The sequence below is a fragment of the Styela clava genome, chromosome 5 (assembly GCF_964204865.1).
Source record: "Styela clava chromosome 5, kaStyClav1.hap1.2, whole genome shotgun sequence".
NCBI lineage: Eukaryota > Metazoa > Chordata > Ascidiacea > Stolidobranchia > Styelidae > Styela > Styela clava.
Window position 1 is genome coordinate 15,431,209 of NC_135254.1, and position 23,762 is coordinate 15,454,970.

Genomic DNA, 23,762 nt, shown 5'->3' on the forward strand with positions numbered 1-23,762 from the left:
ATACGATTCTCGATTTTCTGTGGATCGAGATAAAAATAGTTTATTGAACTTAATGGTGATGAAATGTTGTCTTACATTTAACATAAAGAGAAACCTTTGAAAAGTTTAATTAGTCTACAACTCGGTATATATTGATGCTTCAGTGCTCTTGACTTTCAGTTACCGGTAGTATTCATTGTGTAGCCTATGTTACACTTCCACGCTTATCGAAATAGCATTTCGGAAATACTTCTGTTCGACAAAGATGGCGTTCACAGCAACGCACTTAGTATTTTATAACATTACTCGCTTGTTTCCACAGAATATTTTTTTCAAAAAGCTAATTAAATTGTGCAAGGTAAATCAAGCCGAAAATATATCCCGCTTTAGTTTCAACTAATCGCTATGATGGACACGGACGAACATTTTCATGACTGCGTTGCCAGTATTTCTAACATAAACTTCTCTGAAAGTAAAAAGATCGGGATAAACAAAGCGGAAGCTGATGACAGTAATAATAATAACTATAAAGTCACGGAAGAACTAACACCACAAGAGCAGGCTTTATTGAAAAAAATGCAGTACGAGCTTCCTACTGATCCCGTAGAACGGCAACAGTTTATCATACGACTCAAAAAGTTTGCGAAAGGTTTGTATCATTAGTTTATGGAATTTGCAATTTTTTTACGCTGTATCCGCTTTGTAAACTAAGAAATAGAAATCATAATAACAGACTAATAAGTTGTTGCTAATCACAAAGTGTACATTTGAAAATAACAGTGCAAACACATAGCAAATATACTATCGCTTCATTGTACATTCGACAACCAGGAAAAATCACGTTAGGTCTCCCGTCAGTCAGCATCGACAAATACTTGATATATTTTTGTTTCCGAAAACTTCTTTATTATCACGTTTGCACGTTCCTTTTATCGTTCCTTTTATCGTAGTGGTGATGGCCGTTACCGTGTATTTTCACGGATATTGCTACAACTCTTATAGTAGTTTCTACAGCATATATATTATGTGCAGGTATTCATAGCAAAAATAGATTTTTCTCAATTTATTTTATGATTGGTATTGTTTATTTATTCTTGTGGCCCAATCACGGACAGATACAATGGGACGAATAATATTGAGCTTATGAAACATATAAGTACGTGTTTGTATTGACTTCATCAATATATCACAATAACTCGTAATTGAACCTGTGCCTCAGTCATCATTAATATATAATAAATATTTGGTGTTTAAAATCACATCTATGAATTGTCAATGACTAACTTTTGTCGTGATTAATTATTGTTGAGTCCGCTACAGCTTGTATAGTTCATATTATATAGTTTTGCATATCAATAAAATACGAACGTGAATTTGACAAATGTCTAATATTCATTACAGTTTGTTTTTTTGCATTCGCACACAGTTCATACACAAATCAGTGCACGATAACAACCAAACTGCAATATTGCCAAGTGCTTCTCAAATCAAGTGATTTTAAATTGAATAAAGGAACCGGTATAGTTCTTCGCTAGTAAATCATTTTGATAAACGAGGAAATTACACCTTCTCCTCCAAAAAAAGGTTATATATAAAGATTATTAGTAGCTTATTCTTCGAAAAAATGACAATATAAAATTGAAAACAAATGTGCTTTTTCCTAGGTACAGACGGAATTTTAATATACGATATCGTATATATATAAAATATACAATATTTTGATTATAATTATGAATTTTGATTGGTTAAAACAAAGCAATTGAAAAAAGCACATAAAATAATTAATAGTGGAAAATATATGTGAATGAATCAATCTTCGAAAATACCCAAATATCTATAGTATGATATCGGGATTACGAGGAGCGAATACCCATATTACTCATTCTTTGCGGTTGTATTCTTTTATTGAGCATTATGCTCTGATTTTTACTTTTCGTACCAATTTTTACCAAAGTATGCTGAGGTATATAAATTTATCCTCGAAACATAAATATCAGCTTTTACATATTTCCTTCAAAATCTTCGTTTGGATTTGTTTATGACATTTCAAAACCGCTTTTGTGTAAGGTACTGTAGATTGTAATTTAGGATTACTTGTACATCACTGTGAAGATACTCAGTCATACGCGATTTACTGGATCAATGATTTTCAATGTGTGCTTCATAGCGTGAATAATTTTCCTAATCCGAGTATTTTCATCTTCAAATGGTATCTGACGGTACTGTAGCACATTTGGAATATATATAGAAATTAACGTCTTTATAGTCGAAAGATTTAGGAATACTGAAAATGTGAAAAAGGTTGAAAAATCTGGAACACTATTCGAAATGATTTCAAGTTTTATTTATTTAGAATTATCGCGAAAGAATATATATAGTTTTCCAATCTTTTATCGCGCATATCCCATTTGTTTTCTGAATTGCATTTACAACTTCGAACTATTTGTCGTGCGTATCGCATATAGTGTTACGCGTATCCAAATATAAAAATCGTCAGTTGTGATAAAATAAAATTTATAATAATATTCATACGGAGAATTTTCACAGGTGAAATAATACAATATGACGCAATGCCAAAATGTTTTTATTATGTTTAAAAATAAAATTTTAAAAATAGTCTCTCTATATATAACAGCAAACTAAATTTAGTTTTTGGAGAAATCATGAAACTCCCATGACGTCTTAGGATGAGTTATCATATAAATTAAAGTGCGTTTCTCATATAAATTAAATAATATGACATGGCAAAATGAAGGCGCACGTTTTGGCTGTGGGTAACCTCTGTAGCTTGTCTTAATCAAAAACAGCTATTCAAAGAAAGCTGATAATTAGTGTGATGGCCTCATAAAAACATAAAAATAAAATTATATATTCGGGTAAGTATGGTGCAACGTCATGTGCGGCTGCGTCAATGTGAAACAAAAAGTTGAAAACTTACGTGGGGACGGGGGACGATTCAAGAATACGTCTTCAATGTTCAGGATACGAGTATTAATACCACGATGGAATTTTATATTTTTTTAAACATACTCGTTCTTATTACCTTATTATTAACTGCATTCATAAAGGGAGTTTCCCACAAGAATATTCTTGGACATTGTCATAATGAACTTCCAGTTTCGGATACTAGTTTGAATCCGAAAGTGGAAAAACATTATTATAACGTTTTGTATTTCTGGAATCTTTCATCAGTGAACTTTCTACTTGTCTTTTCATTGAATGAGCAAATTAGTTTTACAATTTGTTTAAATCATGACAAATTAATTGTTTATTCCTCGACAAATTTTAAAATTAAATTTCACCCCTAAACTGTGTATGGAAACTGTCTTTTCCAATGTGTGTAAAGTCAAATATGATAAAGTGACACTCGCTAGACTAGGCGTCTCTACGCGGAGAAAACGTAATAACAGCTATTGCGCAACAGAGAATGTTGTCATTCCAGTAACGTTGCAGCCTGCTATGTGGACTAATTTACCTTCAATGGACGTAAAATTGACCCCCAAGGATAAACCCTTGTTGTTGAATAAACAATGTTGCTATTAGGCTATATCAACCCCACTGTTTCGATCTATCGGAACAGCGAATCGACGGAATTGTCCGATTACATAACGATAATTGAAAACTATGAACATTTTACTAATTACCATTTCTTCTGAATTGTCAAACTGGGAATAACAATATGGCATCATCACACGCGTGGACGTTTGGTATTGTTTGCCCGGTGTATTGGAGAAATCTAATGTCTTCCGGTTTCGCGCATGCGATGTCTTATGGATGATTGGTATTTTATTACGTAATGAAGATATTCATACTCTTGCGTTGAAAGTTTGCAAAATAGTCATTATGTACATTATAGTCATACTGAATAGATGACGATGTACGAAGTTACTGATATCTTCAGCAGGTTAATTTTTTTTTCAAATCGCGGTTGCAAGTACGGAAATTAGTATTGAATTGTAGGATGAAGTACCTGTAATTTCGTCCGTTTGAGAGGGATGGCATCCAGAATGCAATGATAAAAAACTTAAAATTATCACTTTTCTTTGATGGATTCATTCGACAAATTTGGTATTTGCAGCTCTGAAAAGGGAAAATAATTGTGCTTGGTGGAGGGAGAGTTGTTTTTTACCGTTTAGGGCAGGCGATATGGAGAATTTATGCTTTCTATATTTTAAATATAATTAGCTTGTGTTTGTTATATTCATTTCAGTTAATTGAGTTACAATTAATGTATGGATCCACTCTGCTATCGTGAAAATTTATTTTCGTTATTATTAAAATATAAGCTTATAGGATATTGTAAGCATATATTAGAAATACGATCTGATGTCATCCGAACCGTATTGCCTTGCAGAGTGTAGATTTAACGTACGTCCGTGTAAGTATTGCCCGAGGGAAGAATAATTACCGGTTAATATAGCAAAATAGAAAACTTGATTTATATATAAAACACGGAATTTATCCACATAATCACAATGAGCAAGATTTTGTTAAGTCCGGACATATTAGAGATTCCTGAAGATTATTTGAGTACAAGTTTTGCTGATATGTTCAATTTCAAACCGAACGATATTTATGGTGAGTAAATAAAGAGTATTGATAATTCTTGTTTCATACTTTTTGAATTAAAAATGACATTGTGAACTAAATTTAGCGTCAGAATCAGTGGTAGATGAAAAGTGACCAGTTTTAAGACTACATTATATGTTGATTATTATAAAAGATGATTCTAATTCAATATACACTGTATATTCGTTATTGAGGATAAAAGAGTGTTGCAATGATTTTTTCGACTTTAGCACACCAAATTCAAATGCTTAGAAAAAAATTTCAACTGGTTATGAAAAACGTAATAACTATTCATAATTATGTATGATGAGTTTAAATAGCAATGACAAAAAAGTTTCTGAGCAATACTGAAAAATCCATTAACTTTGTATATGAATAAAAATTTATTAATAAATTGATGAATGTTGAATACGAGATTTTCATCAGAAACTTCCGGATTTTACTATAAGCATATAAAAAGTAATGCTAATATATAACGTGTTGTGTTTTTTTAGTTTTGCGTAAAAACGTCAACTCACGCACGCTGAGTGCCGTGCATTTTCTCTATTAGAATCAAATTTCTAGATGTTACTAAGTAGGACTCCGCGTAAGAACGCCAACTCACGCACGCTGAGTGCCGTACATTCTCTCTAATAGAATCAAAATTCCAGATGTGACTAAGTTTAGAATGAGACAAACAAAATACCTAATATCATTTATTTTTTGTCACTGGATATTGGTACGACTCCACGTAAAAACGTCAACTCACGCACGTTGAGTGCCGTGTATTTTCTCTATTAGAATCAAATTTCCATTGGGTATTTTTAGAATAATACAAACAAGGTATTCACTTCTAATTGTTTTGTAACACTGTATATTCTCGAGAGATCACGTGGCAACGTCAACTCACGCAGGCTGAAGGTTATGTAATTTTCTCCATTAGAAGGTGAATAAATTTAGGAATCAGACAAACAGGATATTCACTTTCAATTGTTTTGTAACACTGTAATTCTCAGGATTTCACGTGAAAACATCAACTGACGCATCGGCGCCACCACTCATTTCCTTTGTACCAGCGAAGCAAATTTTTTTTTTTTAAACAAAAACAAAAAGCTTATTTTTCAATCATCCTATCACCACTGTTTACCTATCCGCCATGTAATGTCCATGTTTTCTTTTGCAAAATATTTGTGTCTATACTATTGTAATTTAGGTTCGGGCCGCGAAAAATATCATTCTGCTGAGTGTGCCTACTAGCCCATAGCTGGCTAGTTCAGAAATAGATCCAGATAATATAGTACGGCAAGTGCGAGGCATTTTAACGATATAACGTGGAATTTGAGCCTGGGATCCAGGTTTACACAGCTGTCTAATGAGATCAGTTTTCTTTCGATTGTTCTTGAAACATTTCTATTTTTGCTAATTGTGCAATGTTTGCAGTATAATGAATTGAAATGAAATGCTCAATACTTAATTTGCTGCTAACCATCTCTGCTTCTAAATATAACATAAAGCGATGAATCATTATCTCGCGTTTATGAAACGCTGAGTCATAATTGGAATTGGAAATTGGAACTGGGTAACTCCGCGCACTACCGTTCCACAAAAACGAAAGCTATAACGCAGCCGTTCTGGGGTTATATAATGAACTGATAATGTATATAAACATCCAAAGATAAATCATATTTCTAAATTTAGATTCTGGATTCGAAAGTTTTGTTCATTTCGTGACATAATTTGCACATATGGTTAAAAATTATGTATTTAATCAAACTAAAGCAAATAATAACTTATGAGCAACGTGATACAAGCAGCTGTGTGAAGCAACAAGCTAATGTGGTGATTTAACCATACGGCTCTTAAGCTTTAAGAATCGTTGGTGCCTCGGCCGGCTTAGTTTTGTAACCACCCAGTTACATCGAGTTGAATACAAGCCTCAATTTTCATTTGAACGCCCATTCAAATATTACTAAAATTTTGTATGTTGTGGTAATCACTTTCGAGACTGGATATTACTGGTCGTAACTGGTTTATTAATCGTGCTTGTGTAGGTGCGTCTGATAGCCCGACAGACCTGATGTGTGTGACATCTTGAAAAAAAACAAAAAATTTCTCATGCGCCCTGAAAACAATTTTTCCTTAAGATTCATAACTGGTACTTTTTATTCTATTTTTCTATCGGTATGCAGGGATATTAAGAAAGTGATTCAGAACGGAAATTCCTCTAAATCCTTTCTATAACGCACATGTGTACTTTCATCATCAATATTACTCATCTTCATGCGGTGTAAATTGTCTATGCAAGATTTACATATGAATTTAAAAAGTAATCGTTCTTTCAACAAAAATAACTCAGTGATTGTTGAGCGGAGAATTTTTTGTTTTCGTATATGATTGAAAAAATGCTAGATTGAATCTCGAGCAAGTAAGCTTACAGACGTTTCCGCATAAACACAAACCGCATTATAACCTGTACTTATGAGCAAAGATTTTGCCTATAATTTTATTACAGAGATTAAACTATGAAATGGTAAACAGCAGGATTGGAATGAAGAGCAGAATTTGAAGCTTTGAGAAGAGATTTTTGAGCTTTGTTTCGCGTAACGCTTAACTAGTCATAGCGTAAAAGAGAGTTCATTAAAGGTTCTTGTAGAGAACGTGATAATCGTTTGGATGGCAAATTTGTTGACCTGTATTTACTCTATTAAAGTGGATGATGAGCATATATAACTTTCCCTATCTACCGAAATATGCTTTCCGGAAATGCCGAGCGATGAGTCTTTTGTGGGAAAAACAGTTGCCACTAAAGTTCAATCAATATCGGTAAAACATCCCATCATTGACCTAATTTTCACCCAAGATCAAATACTGTGCATCTATAACACCAAGGTGAATATACCAAGGTTGTAAGGCATTATGCCGCATTTTGTGCCGCGATCTAACCTTCTTAACCTTATATTACTAGTATAATATGCCGCTTTAATAGCACTAGCTATTGTTCGGCACGGTCGGAAGTGCCCCATCATTATTTTGCAAATAAGACTCAAATTCGCCATTAGAGATCACTATTAACGATCGGAAACTTTCGTCCATGTTTGGTCCAAATAGCGAATCGGACATTATTATCCACCATGCCAAGAACAGTGATATTCAACAGATACCTGACGACAACAATTTTCCAAACAAAAACGATCTTTTTTTTATGTATAGATCATAGACTACCTACCAAGTAGTGAGGTATTATCACTGAGCCATAGTAGATTGATGATAAAATGATCGGTATAAATTATGCCCCGTCATATCATTTTTTCATTAAAATTATGACTCTTTATATGTCCGGGTTGGAATATAGCAATCTCCCAATAGGTCTGTATATATTTAAACAATGAGTCGCAAAAATATAATGAAAAGAGTGTGGAGGACTTGAGGGGACTGGGACTTGAGGAAGACCCATTTGATATACAGGCTAGACTTCATAATTCAGAAAAAGAAAATGTATATTTCAAATTTAAAATGAAAATAGCGAAGATTATGAGAATAAGTGAACATAACTATATAAAATATACAGAGAACGCTCAAAGTAGGAATAATATTTTACATGGTAGCACGGATAGTTAAGTACATGACAATTGCATAATACTGTGACTGTGACAACGATGAAATAAACTATACTAGTTTCAGATAACACTGCGTCTTAGTTATCTTGATAACATCATTCATAAGTAATATGATTCAAGAGACATATATCATAATTTTAATGAAGCAAAATTTTATTCACCGTGATAGATTACGATGAAGTGTTACTTGTAACTGAAAATTATTATGAAATATTGCGGACGTTGATGAAGTAATAGCATAGGTTAATTAGGATATGATCAATTGCATTTGTCAAATCTTGTAGAATATTGATCTCATCTGTCTCATAATCTAATGATATAAAGACGAGTCTCAAGGTATCATGACTTCAGTTAGAAAAGGGGCTTACGTGCCGTCCAAATCGTTTTCATTTTTGCTGCCGTTAACAGAAGACGAAGCCCTCGAAGAACAGAACGACGACCAAGGTTTGAATATTTTCAAATCAAGAGTGATTTCATGGATCTTGATTGGGCACATCTTGTTTTAAATGTTGCCGATGGACCCGGTAAATTATTTAGCTTTTGGAATATGTGGAATTTTTGGAAAATTTTCAACGGGAACCATCAATTTACCGAAAATTCCTAAACTATATTGAACTATATCCATTGATATATTATATCGATAAGTTGCTATTGGGTAAATTTCATTCAATCTCTTAAAATATTATTAGATTTTAGGCGAGGCGGTGCGTATGTGATCTGCGTCAGTTACCATATCCGGTAATACGACAGGAAAAAATAGGAAATATAAAGGCATTGTCATCTATTTGATGTTGATGTATTTTTTATTTGAGAGTACGCCAATATCTTGTTGGTTTTATTAAAAAAACATTTCATACATTTGCTTTTAACAAGGCTCTAAATGAGCAGTCATTGATGTGCTGTGAATTGTGAGATACCGTGCATGAAGTACAAAGATGTTTCTAGCTTGGCATACAACCTAATTTGGTACACATGGTTTGTTACTAATACGGTTATTATTCCGCACGGCTTGTTATAGTTTAACTCGTGTGCAACTAAAGTTGATCGCATGCAATTTGAGAGTAAACCCGTGTCGAACCCGGACGTACACGCTGGAATTCGACGTGACAATTATTTTGAGCCCAAAATAGTTCATAAAGTGATGATTCTGATTAAAATAGCAGATTTCATAAAGTGATGATTCTGATTAAAAAGCAGATTTTAAACAAAAGTGCGAACGCGAAAACGAAATGAAATTTTTGATTTTCGTTGCGTCCCGTTGCGTGTTTATATCGAATGCTTTTACAGCAATTTAAACGCAGTGTCTTTGTATACAAATAAGTCTATGTTTGTACAAAAATAAAACTATTCAGACAAACCTTTCTAACATTCTAATCTGTGAATATTCAAAGCACTGCTGTAAATAAAAAAAAAACGAGAAAAGTGGATTAGTCGTGAATTCACTTTAGGCTCATTTTGTATTCATCTTGTTTTTGTGATCTAATCTCTTATGTATTTCTTCAAATGAATATTTCTCATTCATAAGCTTTATTTCCGTTAACTGACTTAAACTCTTAAGTTTTAAAATATTTCTAGGGGAATTTCATGCACGAAATGTGTCGCCGAATTCCTCGTAAACCCATTGTTGTTCGTCCGTTCTACATTTCTACTCCAAAACAACAAGTATTTCAATTATGAATAAAAATGTTTTTCTTATTTCAGTTCGTGGAAATGGAGGGAAGACAGATCCGTTTCAATTCTTCGAGGTGAGTTACATTTTAACAAAAGGATTATAATTCAACTTACGTGTTGTCGCGAAGAAATTTTTATTTTTTTTGCAAAGCTCTGAAAATATTTGAAATGATTACAACATTGATTTGTTCTCTTGTAGGTTTGATAAACAAAAATACAATTCTGATTTCCACGCCTTTACGAAGTATTTCGCCTTTTCGCTTTGTACAATCTACACGAAGACCCAAAGGAATGAATATTTTCAACTTACCGTAGATTATCTTGCTAAAAGTATAATAATGGCCCATTTGACGTTGTTGGCGTAAAGAGCGTTTAAACATGCCAACAACCACCAGACAAAGACGCCATTAATCATTTTTATGAATTAGACATTAGATATTAAAAATTATCCGATCATTTATATTTTTATATAGGTTGAACATGAGCCTTGCAATATGCTGCGAGTTCGAATCACGCGAGGAAGAGAAATAACAAAGGGAAGATTCGGGGATTTGAGTAAGCATATCAATCTACTCGTATATATTACAAGTTACATTACTCGCTATATTTCCTGTGATCTATATATTCCCCTGCTTTATTTGGAATATTGGATCATAGGAAAGGGGGGGGGGGGGGGGGGGGGGTCCGTCCTATGATCTAGCCCGGGTGAGGATCTTCATGTGATCCGTAATATGAAGTAAACTTATGCTAAACTACATAATGTTTTGAGTTTTGGATGAGGTATTTCAAAACTTGAAAGCGAAAGGGTCTGGGCATGCGGGTACCATTACGTAGGAGACCATGTGATTAATGATAACCTAACCTGATTTGAAAATACGACAAGATCTACGAATTCTGGGGTTCTTTCCCCTAGCTATATTTGACTGAAAATGAAAATCATATTGGGAGCACATATATGAGTTATATATTTATTTCACCAATTATTCGATTTATTTCAGAAAACGTTATTATTTTGACCTGATTTTCTGACCTGACAAGAATTGTTCAAAAATTGACAGCCATTCATGATTCATCCACTTATTTGTGGAAGATGTAGGAAATACGCTTGAATGATTATGAAAACTAAATTTTTTCGATTTCACGAGTAAAAATTAATGTTTTTTTAGTGGATGTTCCCGATCCGTATGTGATTGTACACGTACCGGAAGCGCCTGATGGTCGAAAACAAACGCAAACAATTGATAATGATTGCAATCCAGAATGGAATGAAGAACTTCTTTTTTATCTCAAACCACAAACAGAAGAAAAACGGAAAATTATAGCACATGTAAAATTATAAATTTACTATCTATATAAGTCACCATTTTTACACAATAACGTGAAAACACAATTTATATATTCTTGTGATAAAAGAGTGTACGATTTTGAACGCATTGCATCGGTTACTTATTGTCTGATTGTGACAATACTTTGATCATTAATGACTTTTAACCCTGAGATAATGGTCATTTTAAGACTTATAGAACAGCCTTTGTTATGTGCTTAAAATGCGCTTGATAATCTTTTGCATACAATCTAATACAAAATGTCTTAATTTTATTCAACATCCCGCTTGGAAATATTTTTTAATATCGTGATTTTTAATGGCATTTTATCATACCCAATGTATCTTCTGTGTTGACTTTTAGTAATCCAAAAATTTCTAGTCAATTCAGGAAAATCTATACAATTTATTTTGCGTGATTTGGTTTTTGTCTAACGAGGCGAGACGAAGTAACCTATTATCAGTGTAATTATTTGACCGCTGTTACGCATGACAAGCCTTAAGACCTCGGGGATAAGCGACCAAAATGCTAAACTATCTTATAATTCGAGTTACCCATACTTAAGAAAATTGGAATAAATGAAATAGCATTATGATAGAATTGTATTTTCGTTGTCTATTTGAAGTAATTGGAATCGAATTTGATTTATTGCATATGTTATTGAAAAATTTTTACTACATTTTTCATTATTTTGCAGATAACTCTCATGGATTCTAACTACGCTTTAGATGAAACAATTGGTGCGGTTGAGTTCGACCTATCAAAAGTACCAATGGATGAAACTTTGAAAAAAACATTTAATTTTTTTGAGGTAAAATTTAATTTTTATTCTTTTACTGTGTCTGACAAGATTTTTTTAATTCAATCAAAATCAGCGATGTGTTGAAATATTCAGCCGAGGTATGTCTCTTTGGTGTGCCACGCTTGAAAATAATTGGAGAAATAGGATAACACACCTGTATAATTAAATTCTTAGTTGGCAGAATAGCCAGCCTCCTTGTCTTAAGACATTTTTTATTATTTAATATTCATTTCGTGCAATATATATATCGGAACCATTGCCAAGAACTGATGTAAATCAAGAGAACGTGAAAAAATCTGACATTGATAGATCCAAAAATGATCTGTATATTATTCAAATATTTTATGACATATATATATATTATTTTTTATTGTAGACATCTGAAGTCGATATAGAATTCACGATGCAGTCAGTGTAAGTAAATTTTTTATTCAAAGTGTAACAGGGCCATTGATTTGTTGTGCACGCCGTTGATGTCCTATATTGTCAGACATTATATTGCTGTAGACGCTACGTTTATATATATGCATAGAATATTCATATTTATATACGGTACAATCAGCCATTGTGTTTTAAAACCAAGCTGTTTTTACAAATATCAGCTATTCTAGAAATATTTGAACATTATTTATACCTGTAATACCCGTCCATTGCGTCGGTTTCAGACGATATGTTATAAAATATATTGAAACCAACCGTCTCCAATTATACTCGACCACTCTAAGGTTATTAAGGTAGCTTACTTTTTAAATGACTGGCTATATAGCCTACGTGATGTATTGCGGAAGAATCAATCACGATCAGCCTATACTGTATAATATGCAAATTACCATCACGACAATTAACCTCTGCTGTCTAGGATATTCGGTGTGTGAGACATGGTGACACAATATAGTTTAATAATAATAACAAGGTGTCGTACATGCTAACGTGACTTTTTGGACAAGAAATGGACCTATGAATCGTTTTGTTATTTGAATCGCTTTTTTTTATTAATTACAGGACCAATTGCTTTGAAATTTTCAGTGGTTAAAAATTGTTGTTGTCGCTAGAAGGCTATTACTTTTATTCATTTCAAAAATATCTGTGGCCTCTATGGGATTCGTTTTTCACTTCAAAGTTTGTGTGTTGACGTCATCAAAATCAAAAATTGCGTGTCGTGGTTCAGTGGTCACATTTCAGTGATCTGGTGGTCAGACTACTGGTTTTGTGCAAATTTGATACGATTTCGTTTCGGCCTTCGTGACCATATATTTGATCACTGTTCTCTTGTTTTATCGTGGCCTTCCCTTTTTAGGTACAATTCAGATATAAGATGCAGTCTAGCACTTTGCGACGAAGAGAAACGATTTCGCACAATGCGAAAAAAAGTTGTCTTAGAAGCAATGAGGCGTTCGATTCCTGCAAATGGGCCCAGAACTCTGCGAGAGGTATATTCTCAAACATTATCATGCTACCAGTAATATATAGAACAGGATGGTTCAAGATTGTCAGCTCCGCGGGCCACAAAATTACTTTTGCATTGTTCGCGGGCCACAATAGTGCTAAGAATTCGCTCATTCAACTTCGCTGGTTGCCTCAGCAAGCCATAACACTAGTCAATTCAATGACATTTGTGATGGGACAAAATATAACAGATTTTTTTTGGTCAATTTTGTGACGATGACAACACGAAATGCGATTTTTTGATTCCTCTCCGAATGCGACGCGGGCCACATGTGGCCCGCGGGCCTAGGTTTGGACCACCCTGATCTAGAATATTTGCTACTCAGTAACCAGAAAGCATAGTTTTACTTATACCTTATTAAATGGAAAAGCTTTACCATACCTCTTCCAAAAATATTTTTTGGACACGTTTAGTGGACATAACGATCGTTTCAATATTATGTTGTTATTGTTGTTATTATTATTATTTGTCTCCATCATTTTCAAAAAATCGCCTTTCTCTTCGAATACTGGACCAATTGCTTTGAAATTTTCAGTGAGTAAAGATTGTTTTTTTTTTGCCAGAAGGCTATTACTTTTATTTATTTCTAAATTTCGCATGAAATCTGATATTTCGTCTAAAATTTCGCTGTATTATTTTATCCATGGAAACACTGGCTGTCCGGTTTGATTCTGTAAATTATTCCTACGCGAAACTCGGAATTTTTTGTGGGTACCGGTGGCGTCAAAGGTAAATACTGCTTCGCTCTGGTTAACGTGTCCATATATTTAAGCACAGCTTTCTTGTTTCTTATACACTTTTGATTGATTTATTTAAAATATTTTTGATAAATAAAACAATTTATATATCGTCACGCTAATAACCGAATTGCGTAAGTCATTTTTGGCGATTTTGAGTTTTCTATAAAATAGGTATTCATGTAATGCTGCGCACCTGTCTGTTAACTCAGATTTTATTTTAGGAATTCCAAAACCCATAAAAATGGAGATTTAGTATGACATGCACATTTGTGCAATTGTTTCGTCATAATGGATTATCCTTGTTACCGCAGTACTATTGTGACGTCACAAAGGCAAAATAACCTCGGCGAAGTATTTTCGAGTTTTTGCATCTCGGATTCTAGCTTAGCGCGTATTAATTTGAATTTTTACTACAGTATAGGAAGACGTACACTTGTGATATTCACTGTCCGAGTCAAATTTACTTTGGTTGGATTTTATATTGGGTACATTGCTGATTTATTCTTTATATTTAATTTTAGTCCTATTTCGGTGGGTGTGCAGAACGTGTTATATTGGTGAAATATATATTTTTAAACATAAAAAATGATTTAATTGAAACTGATTAGCTATTTTGGGGATTAGACATTGTAGATACTGAGAATTACATTCGTTTTTGGAATGTTTAGTTTTCAGGACTGGTGCATATAGTGAAGTTGCAAATTGCGTATGTCACCAAGTCATAGACACATTTCTGCCTAAGTCACAGTGCGCCATTATGACGTCACTTAACTGCGTCATACAAATTAACTTAAATCCGGCTACGAGCAAAAAATTGAACCATGGCAAATTATTGACTCTCAATTGCATAACAAAATCATTAGGAAGTTTTTTACGTTTTTCTCAAAACTGCTAAAAATGACTTACGCAATTCGGTTATTAGCGTGACGATATTATTCAATATATATTTATATTAGACGCCAACGGTTGCAATTCTTGGATCCGGTGGTGGATTTCGTGCTATGACCGGATATGCCGGAGCAATGAAAGCTCTTTACGACTCTGGAATTTTGAATTGTGCAACATACATCGGAGGGTTGTCTGGATCTTCATGGTATATAGAAAAACTTTCAGAATATATTTAAACATCGTGACCTTTGTTTGAATAAAACTTTCCAAATAATGCAGTGCGTATTTCAAAAAGCTGTAGAAGGTGTAATATGTTTTAGGGAAGTAAAATGACATTACTGTAGTAATCTAACGTTGGAAGATTAATTTCAAATTGTTATTCTTTACTCAGTTACCTCAGTACCCAATATCCTCATGATGATTTGCCGCGACTTGGTTTATTGCCTATGATTTACACATGGGCCAATGACTTACCTAATTGCAACCGACTTACTTATTTGCCATCGACTTACTTAATCGCCAACGACTATTTCATGAACTTACCTAATCGCCACAGACTTACTCAATCACCATCAATCATTGATTTAAAACCTTTACCTTTTATTCAGGTACCTCAGTACCCTCTATTCTCATGATGATTTCCCGCGACTTGGTCCATCAGTAGTAAGTCAAGAAATTCGAAGTAGTATTGAAACAAGTTGGTTATGGTTTCTTGGTCCTGAAGGTTTGATGAGATACAGCAGTAGATTGAGACAAAAGCGAAAACAGGGCCAGCCTGTCACATTCACGGACTTTTTTGGAATGTTAATCGGACAAATGCTACTTGGAAAAGAGGTAATACTAACATGAAATGATGATATGAAAAATTTGCATACTTGATGAAGGTGACTTCAGTTCTAGAATAATATTGTGACGTCACCATACTTTCTTTCTAATGGTCCCTCATACGTCGAGATTATATTTAAAGGTAATCGCGGTAATCTATATTTTACATGGTGAACCCAAACAACGCAAGGCTTCACGAAAATGAAGTAAATTTTCCAACACTTGAACTCATGTTTGTGTATAATTGTACCCAAAAATTCCAATAATTTAGAACGATTCGGACAAAAGTTTTGTTCCAAATGACGCTGTATATCAAATTGTGTTCCCTTTCTGCTAATATTAGCTTTCTTTTCTCTCGTGTACTCTATAAATATATGAAATTTATCTGATTATTCATTATAGAAAATGGAAAATCGTAAATTGTCGGATATGCAACTTAAACTCAAGGATGCATCTCTACCAATGCCTATATTCACCTGCCTGCATGTGAGATCAAATATGTCAGCCATGACATTCCATGGTAAAACATCATTACAGTTTGCGTTATTTCATCACGTTAGGTATATTATTGGATCTTCCTTTAAACTCGTTATGTATACAGATTGGGTCGAGTTCACTCCATATGAAATTGGAATCGCAAAATACGGAACGTTTCTCAAAACAGAATATTTTGGAAGCAAATTTTTCATGGGCGTTCTTGTTAAAAAATACGACGAAAGTCCGCTACACTTTTTACAAGTGAGTTTTGATATGGTTATGGCTACTTTTTGTTGATCAATTTTTCATTGGAAATTGGAAATTGAGATATTTCAAGACAAATTTGAATATTTTTTAGGGAGTGTGGGGAAGCGCATTTTCGATTTTATTTAATCGATTGATCGAAAAGTCTAATAAAGATGGAAATAACGATTCAAACTCAAAACATGAAGATGAAAGAGAAGCCTTAAGCAAAGAAATGGGTATGTTTTCAATTAGACAAGATTTGCAGAGTTAACTTTTAGGGTTAGAATAAACAGTTTTAAAGCAATGCACAAATGGTGAATAAATATTAAAAACTTTGAGTATATACTCTCTATAAAAAAAAACTCTTCTAGAGTATTTTACTCACGACCTTTTTTGATATTGTATGCAGAATATTTATGTCTACATCTAATTTGCTTATAAAAAACTTATTCCACCTCAACACAAAAGTAATGTTGCCAAATCTTTAAGCTGGTATCCAGGCCAGCGGAGGTAAGAATCCTGACGAGGAAGATTCTGAGGAGGAAGATGCTGATGAAGAGGACGAAGATGAAGATTTCGTGGACGCACATGAAAATTTGGAGCATATCAAAGCTGCACAAGAGTAAGCAGATTCTATTGCCTCATGAAATGGTGTATGAAATATTGTCATTTTCACATAACAGTGTAAAATGAATGCCAGTTGTTAAATCGCATGTACAGTTACTAGAAAAGCATTTTGAAAAGGATTGTATGGACAATATGTTTAATTGTGTAAACCATATGACCACTCATATAATAATTTTGAGCATCTGTTTGTGCTATAACATCTAACACATTACTAACATTTTGACATACAGCAATGCTCAATGCAGCACTTTGGTGACTTCACTTTTATCTAAAAGATTGTTTTAATAGGCAGTTTCATGATTAATATTGTGTGTGGTGGCATATTCCAGGAAAAACTTTCTTATTTGACTGAAGATGCTTTGTTCAGCAATGTGAATGTATTGCAACTAGGGTGCATAAATACATGTATAAAGAAAACTCCGCATGATGTATAAATAATTTTATATAACGACCAGTTATCACAGCGTGTGTACCAGAATACTACAATACCGATTGCTATATATAATTCATCAGAAAATTGCATTAAAACAAAGTTATTTCCGTGTCATTTCAAAGTGAGCATCCAGCGATCAATTGCTGACCAGTTTTGCTTTCATCATTACATAAGAATGAATGCATGGCGTTTGATGTGTTCACGTAACAAATTTTTAATAATGAATATATCATTAATCATGTCATATTCATTTCACTATGTCACCTCATCATGCACCATTTATGTCAATTTCAATGTATAATTCACAGTACATTAACTAACAAAAATCATGCTTTATTTGGAAATATTCGAATTAGAACATTCTGATTTGAAATTCGATACAAAAATGAAATTTTCGAAATTTACATCCATACTCATTTCTGAAGCGCTAATCGTGAAAACAATTTGACAAAATTATGTATCATAGTTCATAATGATTCAGCACTATCCATCCTGCCTATTTATTTAATAGCTTCACGTTAAATTCATTTTACGTTATTCATTTCGTTTACACTAACACAGACAAGGACGTCGCCATACATGGTTTACAGGAATCACACGGTCACCGGCAATACGCGAAAGACCAAGGTATAAAACATTCAGCAAGTTATATTTATTTTTGATTGTTTGCATGTACATAAATGGCATCAGCTTTATAATTTCTGTCATTTTATTTTGAATGTTTTTTTGTGAATTAAATTCAAAACTAGATTTTGATAGAACGTCTGAAATGATTCACAACAATGCATAAACTTAATAAAAGTGCTTGAATAATTTTTTTTCTTTAAAACCAAGTTACAGATTTATCTATGTTAATTTGCCTTGATATTTATCACACAACGAAATACGTTCTTTGTAGAGTTTCAAACTTTCAGTCATTTCCCATAGGTAGAACGTTGTCATGTAACAAACACGTGAAAAAATATGTAATATTATCAATAAAAACCAAATCATTAGGGTAAGCTATTATCGCATATCGTGATTGAAATGGACTACTATATTAAAACTTACATGAAGTAATATATACATACACATCAGTACAGTATACAGTAAATAGGGTATGAACTGATGTCTTTTTTTAAATATTGATAAAGTCAAAACAATATTGTTTTTATCGAAAATAATATTGGTTGCTTCTGCTTTTGTTAATTAGACTTTGGGCAGCGTTGGAAGCTGCTTTTCCGACTATCTTTTCTTATATTTTAATATTTTCAAATCTGTAATTCAATTTTTCCTCAAATTATTTTTTACTTATCTGTTGTATTCTGACAACTTCTGTTGGTTGCATTTTTGTTTTATAAATTATTAGTTTGATGAACGTTATTCTCAACGTTTGTTACTACCTCTTTCTACTTTCCACCCAAGTCTTCTTATATATGTATGTCTTCCATGATATACACATGTATACTATATATATATTTGTATATAGTATGCAGTATATTTACATATATATAACATTAAGCAATAGATGAACAAAATATTGTTTCTCGTAATATCGAATTTTGTGAAACAAGATTTTGCTTTGTTAGACTATTGTGGCATTTTAGGTCCCACGGGCCGCATGAGCCCGCCCAAGCATTTAGTGCGACCCCCCTCCCTTCCACCCCTGCTCTTGAATAAAGTTGTAAAAATTCATTTTGTGAGCATTAATTGGTGTTGAGTTATTTTCCTTTGTCAACCAAATTTGAGTCAGATGATGTTTTCTCTATGTCATATATATTTCTTCAAAAGCATTTAATTCAAGATATTTTACATGTAAATTTTAACTGTGAGTAACTTGTAGCCTACTTCTCTTAAAGTGCTTAAACTCTTTGCATAAAAGATTTTATGAATGCAGCCCTTGGAATGAACTTCGTCAACCACTGAACTATTATCTTCATCTTGTATAGGCCGTGGCGTGATCCACATTACATGAGGGTAAAATATAAAATTGGAACGAAGTATAGTCGCACAACCACTTAAAATATTTTTTGTATCCAATTTTGAATTACTAACTGGATTATTGTTTTGGCAGCATTGATAAGAAACGGGGAAGCATGTTTTCACTTGGAAACCTGTTTTCTTGGGGATCTCCGGTAAAAAAACTTTCACCAAAACAACAAAGAAGCGCTTCGGCTGCTCCACAACCAAAACAATCCATGTTGAATAGCTTTGTTTCCAACATGTTCAACTCTTATGCTATAATGCAGGTAATGATTACGTCAATATTTGCAACACGTTAGACATTCCAAGATTCAATTTAGCCAATTGTGGTTTGCTCGCGTACATTATCATTACCCACAAGGCCATATTTTGCTATCAATCACCTGGGAAAGTTGATGGTAATTCTTAAGCTGTGTAAACAGGAGTTGTTCTCATTTTTCATGTCCGAACCAATTGGTTTGCAGGATTAACCGGATCTCAGGCTGTCGTGTTTTACCGATCTATTAAATTTAGAACCGATAGGGATCCAAAGGTAATTTTGTTTAATGAAACAAATCATATAATTTTTGACGGATGTGGTAATTGTATGCTATCAGCGCACTGAATATAGGTCAGACTGTAGTAGTTCTATATTCAAAAATTGATACTTCCGTAGTGTGTGTACCAGGTTAGAGCCATAACTTTATTCCGATTTTCCTTATTTTAGTTCTATTATATACGAGTTCGGGGACCGTCTGTGTTAGCCAAGTGAATATACCCCCTCGTACCCCTGCCCATAGGTTTCAGTCCCTTCGAACAACTTGATGTAAAGTACGCGAACAAAATTAGTTATTATCCCTTCCAAGCGGTGTAAATAACAAAAGGTCTATTTTTCCAGACGAGAGAATTTCGTGCTGGTAAGATATTGAACTACATGAGAGGATTGTCGCTGAGTAACACTTATCCAATCTCTCCTTTTGCTGGCGCCGATCATATCGCTGAAGGTAAGAGTCGCGGTGACCGTACATTTGAACCCACGTACATTTGAACCCATGTGTATATCCGCGGGTTCAATATATATGCGGGTGCTAAAACCCATTAGGGTTAGTATGGGTTCAAATATCCGTAAAATAAAAAAAAATTGCATAGATGCAATAGTATGCAGGTGCAATTGTCGTGGGTTCAAATGTACGTGGATTCAAATGTAATGGAAACAAGAGTCGCAATTCTTTTCATATCTGGATTACCTTATTTAAAATTTGGACACGAAATGGACCTATGGATTGTGTTGTTATTATTATGTTGTTGTTCTTGTTGTTGTTAATCTTCTTCTTGTGAAAAATTACTTATTAAAATTACTGGATCAATTGCTTTGACCAATGCTAAAAGATTGTATTTTCCACTAGAAGGCTATAACTTTTATTTAATTCAAGAATTTCTGTGGACTGTATGGGATTCGTTTTGGATGTGCTATGACGCTAACCAAATTAAAAATGGCACACCTTGTGGAGGTTCCGCTTTCGCGTAATTTGATCTGGTGATCAGGCGAAGTGGTGAATACCGGTAGTCAACTATGGCGGATTTCATACCGGTATTACTGTGTTTTGGTCTTCTTGTACATACATTTGAGCATCACTCTATTGTTCAATCATCATATCCTTGTAAAACTAAAGAAACTTGAATAAATATTCAGTACAACCTGTTGCAATTTAGTTTTTTAACCAGATATTGTAATTATTTTCAAATTTTTAATTTTTGAATAGTGGATGAATTCAAACATGTTACCGAAGCCATGGAATGCTTCCGTAAAAAAGTACATTTAGTTGACTCCGGACTGACATTCAATACTCCATACCCTCCTATACTCAGACCACAGAGGGGAGTGGATTTGATCATCTCGTTCGATTTTAGTGCACGACCATCTGACAATCACCAGCCTTTCAAGGTAAGGAATATGTCAGTAGTGAAATAGGTAATCGTCCGTAACGTGTCAAATCATGTTTAAATGTCCCCAATATACATATATATAACAGGATAACCACCATTTGTATTCTTTATTTGAAGGAAATTCTTCTAGCAGAAAAATGGGCACGTTTGCATGGAATTGCCTTTCCAAAAATTGACGTTTCGGTTTACGATCCAGAAAATATGAAAGAATGTTATGTCTTCCAAGATACGGGCAACGAGCGAGCTCCAATAATTATTCATTTTGTACTTTGCAACGAACAATTCAAGAAATTTTCCAAGCCAGGTAAGAGAGTTATATATATATATACCGAATGAATGCTATGTATATATTAGATCTGTTGGTCTACAGTTTGGTTCAGGTTTGCAGTCCGCTGTCTTTCGTTTTAGACTAAAGTTTTTGGGTTCAAGCCTCCAAACAAACAATTGAACATTTCAGAACAAATTTAAAAATTCGGAATGTTTCTCCAATGTTACCTGTGTCAATACATTTGGCATACGTAAAGCTAATATTTAAGTCAGAATTTGAATTTATATATATTGAATATTCTGAGCTCAACTTCTCTCCTAGGTAATCCTCGCACATTGCGAGATGCAAACTTAATATTAAATGTTTTTGTCGTATGTTTGAGAACATGTTACTTGTAACCTTGTTCTTGAACGCTTCTTTACTTTTTTTCTATCTTAGGTGTTCCACGAGAGGCAGGTGACACCAGAGCAGATTTTAGTATCTTTGACAATCCCAAAACTCCTTACTCAACTTTCAATTTCCAATATTCTCATCAAGCTTTTGATGATTTGCACGATTTAATGGAATTTAACACGCTACTAAACATCGAGGTAAAGTTATAGAAATTGCTTTTTATCGGGCTAAAATTTTGGTTCACTTCGTTCATGTTCAATTGTCATAAAAATGTTATTTTAAGTACCTGAACTGTAAAATATTAAGAACAAATGAGATTCAACGCCAAAATCATTCTTTCTCAATCCAATCAAAAGTAAATTTTCAGTCAGTAACTTTAAAAAAGCTAAATTCTGTTAAATTTGATCTTATCAATCCGAATCCAAATTCTTTAAGTTTAAAAATTACAACAACCGACGTCTAAGTTTAAATAAAATGTTTTTTTTTAATTTCAGAAGATATTTTTTAAATCTTCCAATACTTTTTTGAAATAAATTAATTTCGCAACATTAAATAAATATATATATAAATAATTTATACTATTTTACACAGACAATAAAAGAGCAAATCCAGCACTGTGTTCAGTTGCGACGTCGCTCGAAATCGAGATGCTCAATCACCCTAAACGACATTAGAAAATCACGACACTTGACCAAAAAAGGAAGAAATATTCTGGAGAAAGTTCTACATAACAAAGATGCTTTGTTTCTTGATTAGACTATTCACTTTATAATAATTATAATATACTCATATTGCACGTAACACCATTGGAGTAAACATTTCCGGCTGTTTAAACTTGGTCCGTTGATGAACTTTAAAATCATATTATGTAGCTTTTTTTGTTTTCTGGCAGTAGCTTCATTTAAAGTCTATAAGGTGAAAGAATTGATAACCAAAATATGACTGACGAGAGAAGTATTTCTTACGAAATATGATTTTACTTGATTGTAAACATTATTGTTGCAACAATTTTTATTCTTGCACATTTTATGCCTTATTTTCTTGTTTTTTTTATTGGTTAGTTTTCACTTTTTTCAGTTATTTTGTACATAAATAAAACACTAATAAGAATATAACAACTATTTGTAGACTATGTTGATTAAGCCATTTTCTAGAATGTTGAGCTTTTACCTACGCAGATAATAGAAAAATAATAAAAGGAAAGACATACTTTTTGGAGATTTATGGAATCAGATGCAAACCATGAAATGATGGTGAACGCTTTAACAAAATTCATACTTAAAGTTCGATACTAATAGACTTGAACCATATCATATGTCACGCGTATTGTTCAACCAATACAAATTTTTCGAAATTATGTTTTCAGTATTCATACATTCAACTGTAATCATCGCTGTCATCTCCAGTATAGATTGCATCAAAACACCTATAATGCTACCTATTTTATGTTTGCTTCATATAGATACGATAGCTGATAACTCATAATTGGAATGTTAGAGAAGGGCTGTTTAGGCAATTCCTCTGTGGTGAATAGGAAATTAATTTGAATAGTAGGCCTAATCCTATATGGGAATATCCTTTCTTTCGA

At 33.3% G+C, this 23,762-nt stretch overlaps 1 protein-coding gene across 5 annotated transcripts; it reads left to right on the forward strand.

Annotated features, from left to right (window-relative positions):
- The first annotated feature begins 288 nt into the window (after window positions 1-288).
- Window positions 289-23,292, forward strand: LOC120344294 (cytosolic phospholipase A2-like). 5 transcript variants are annotated; one of them, XM_039413429.2, is made up of 20 exons: window positions 289-628; window positions 9,846-9,889; window positions 10,289-10,370; window positions 10,982-11,142; window positions 11,838-11,951; window positions 12,319-12,356; window positions 13,240-13,372; window positions 15,086-15,222; window positions 15,626-15,851; window positions 16,245-16,362; window positions 16,444-16,580; window positions 16,678-16,801; window positions 17,055-17,187; window positions 18,187-18,252; window positions 19,679-19,853; window positions 20,465-20,570; window positions 21,330-21,511; window positions 21,631-21,817; window positions 22,220-22,371; window positions 22,766-23,292. In XM_039413429.2, exons 1-20 carry the CDS (start codon window positions 385-387, stop codon window positions 22,928-22,930), a joined length of 2,724 nt encoding a protein of 907 aa, XP_039269363.2. In that variant the 5' UTR covers window positions 289-384; the 3' UTR covers window positions 22,931-23,292. The 5 variants fall into 5 exon arrangements, with proteins under 5 accessions (XP_039269363.2, XP_039269365.2, XP_039269366.2 ...); XM_039413432.2 differs by lacking the exon at window positions 289-628 and adding an exon at window positions 4,347-4,557; XM_039413434.2 differs by lacking the exon at window positions 289-628 and adding an exon at window positions 8,410-8,588.
- Window positions 23,293-23,762: the final 470 nt, after the last annotated feature.

What these genes read in the sequence shown, in the direction of transcription:
- LOC120344294 (XM_039413429.2), top strand. Translation starts at nt 385, where the DNA reads ATGATGGACACGGACGAACATTTTCATGACTGCGTTGCCAGTATTTCT. An exon ending in ACTCAAAAAGTTTGCGAAAG is followed by an intron (nt 629 to 9,845) that starts GTTTGTATCATT and finishes TTCTTATTTCAG; the next exon opens with TTCGTGGAAATGGAGGGAAG. An exon ending in GGGTTGTCTGGATCTTCATG is followed by an intron (nt 15,223 to 15,625) that starts GTATATAGAAAA and finishes CCTTTTATTCAG; the next exon opens with GTACCTCAGTACCCTCTATT.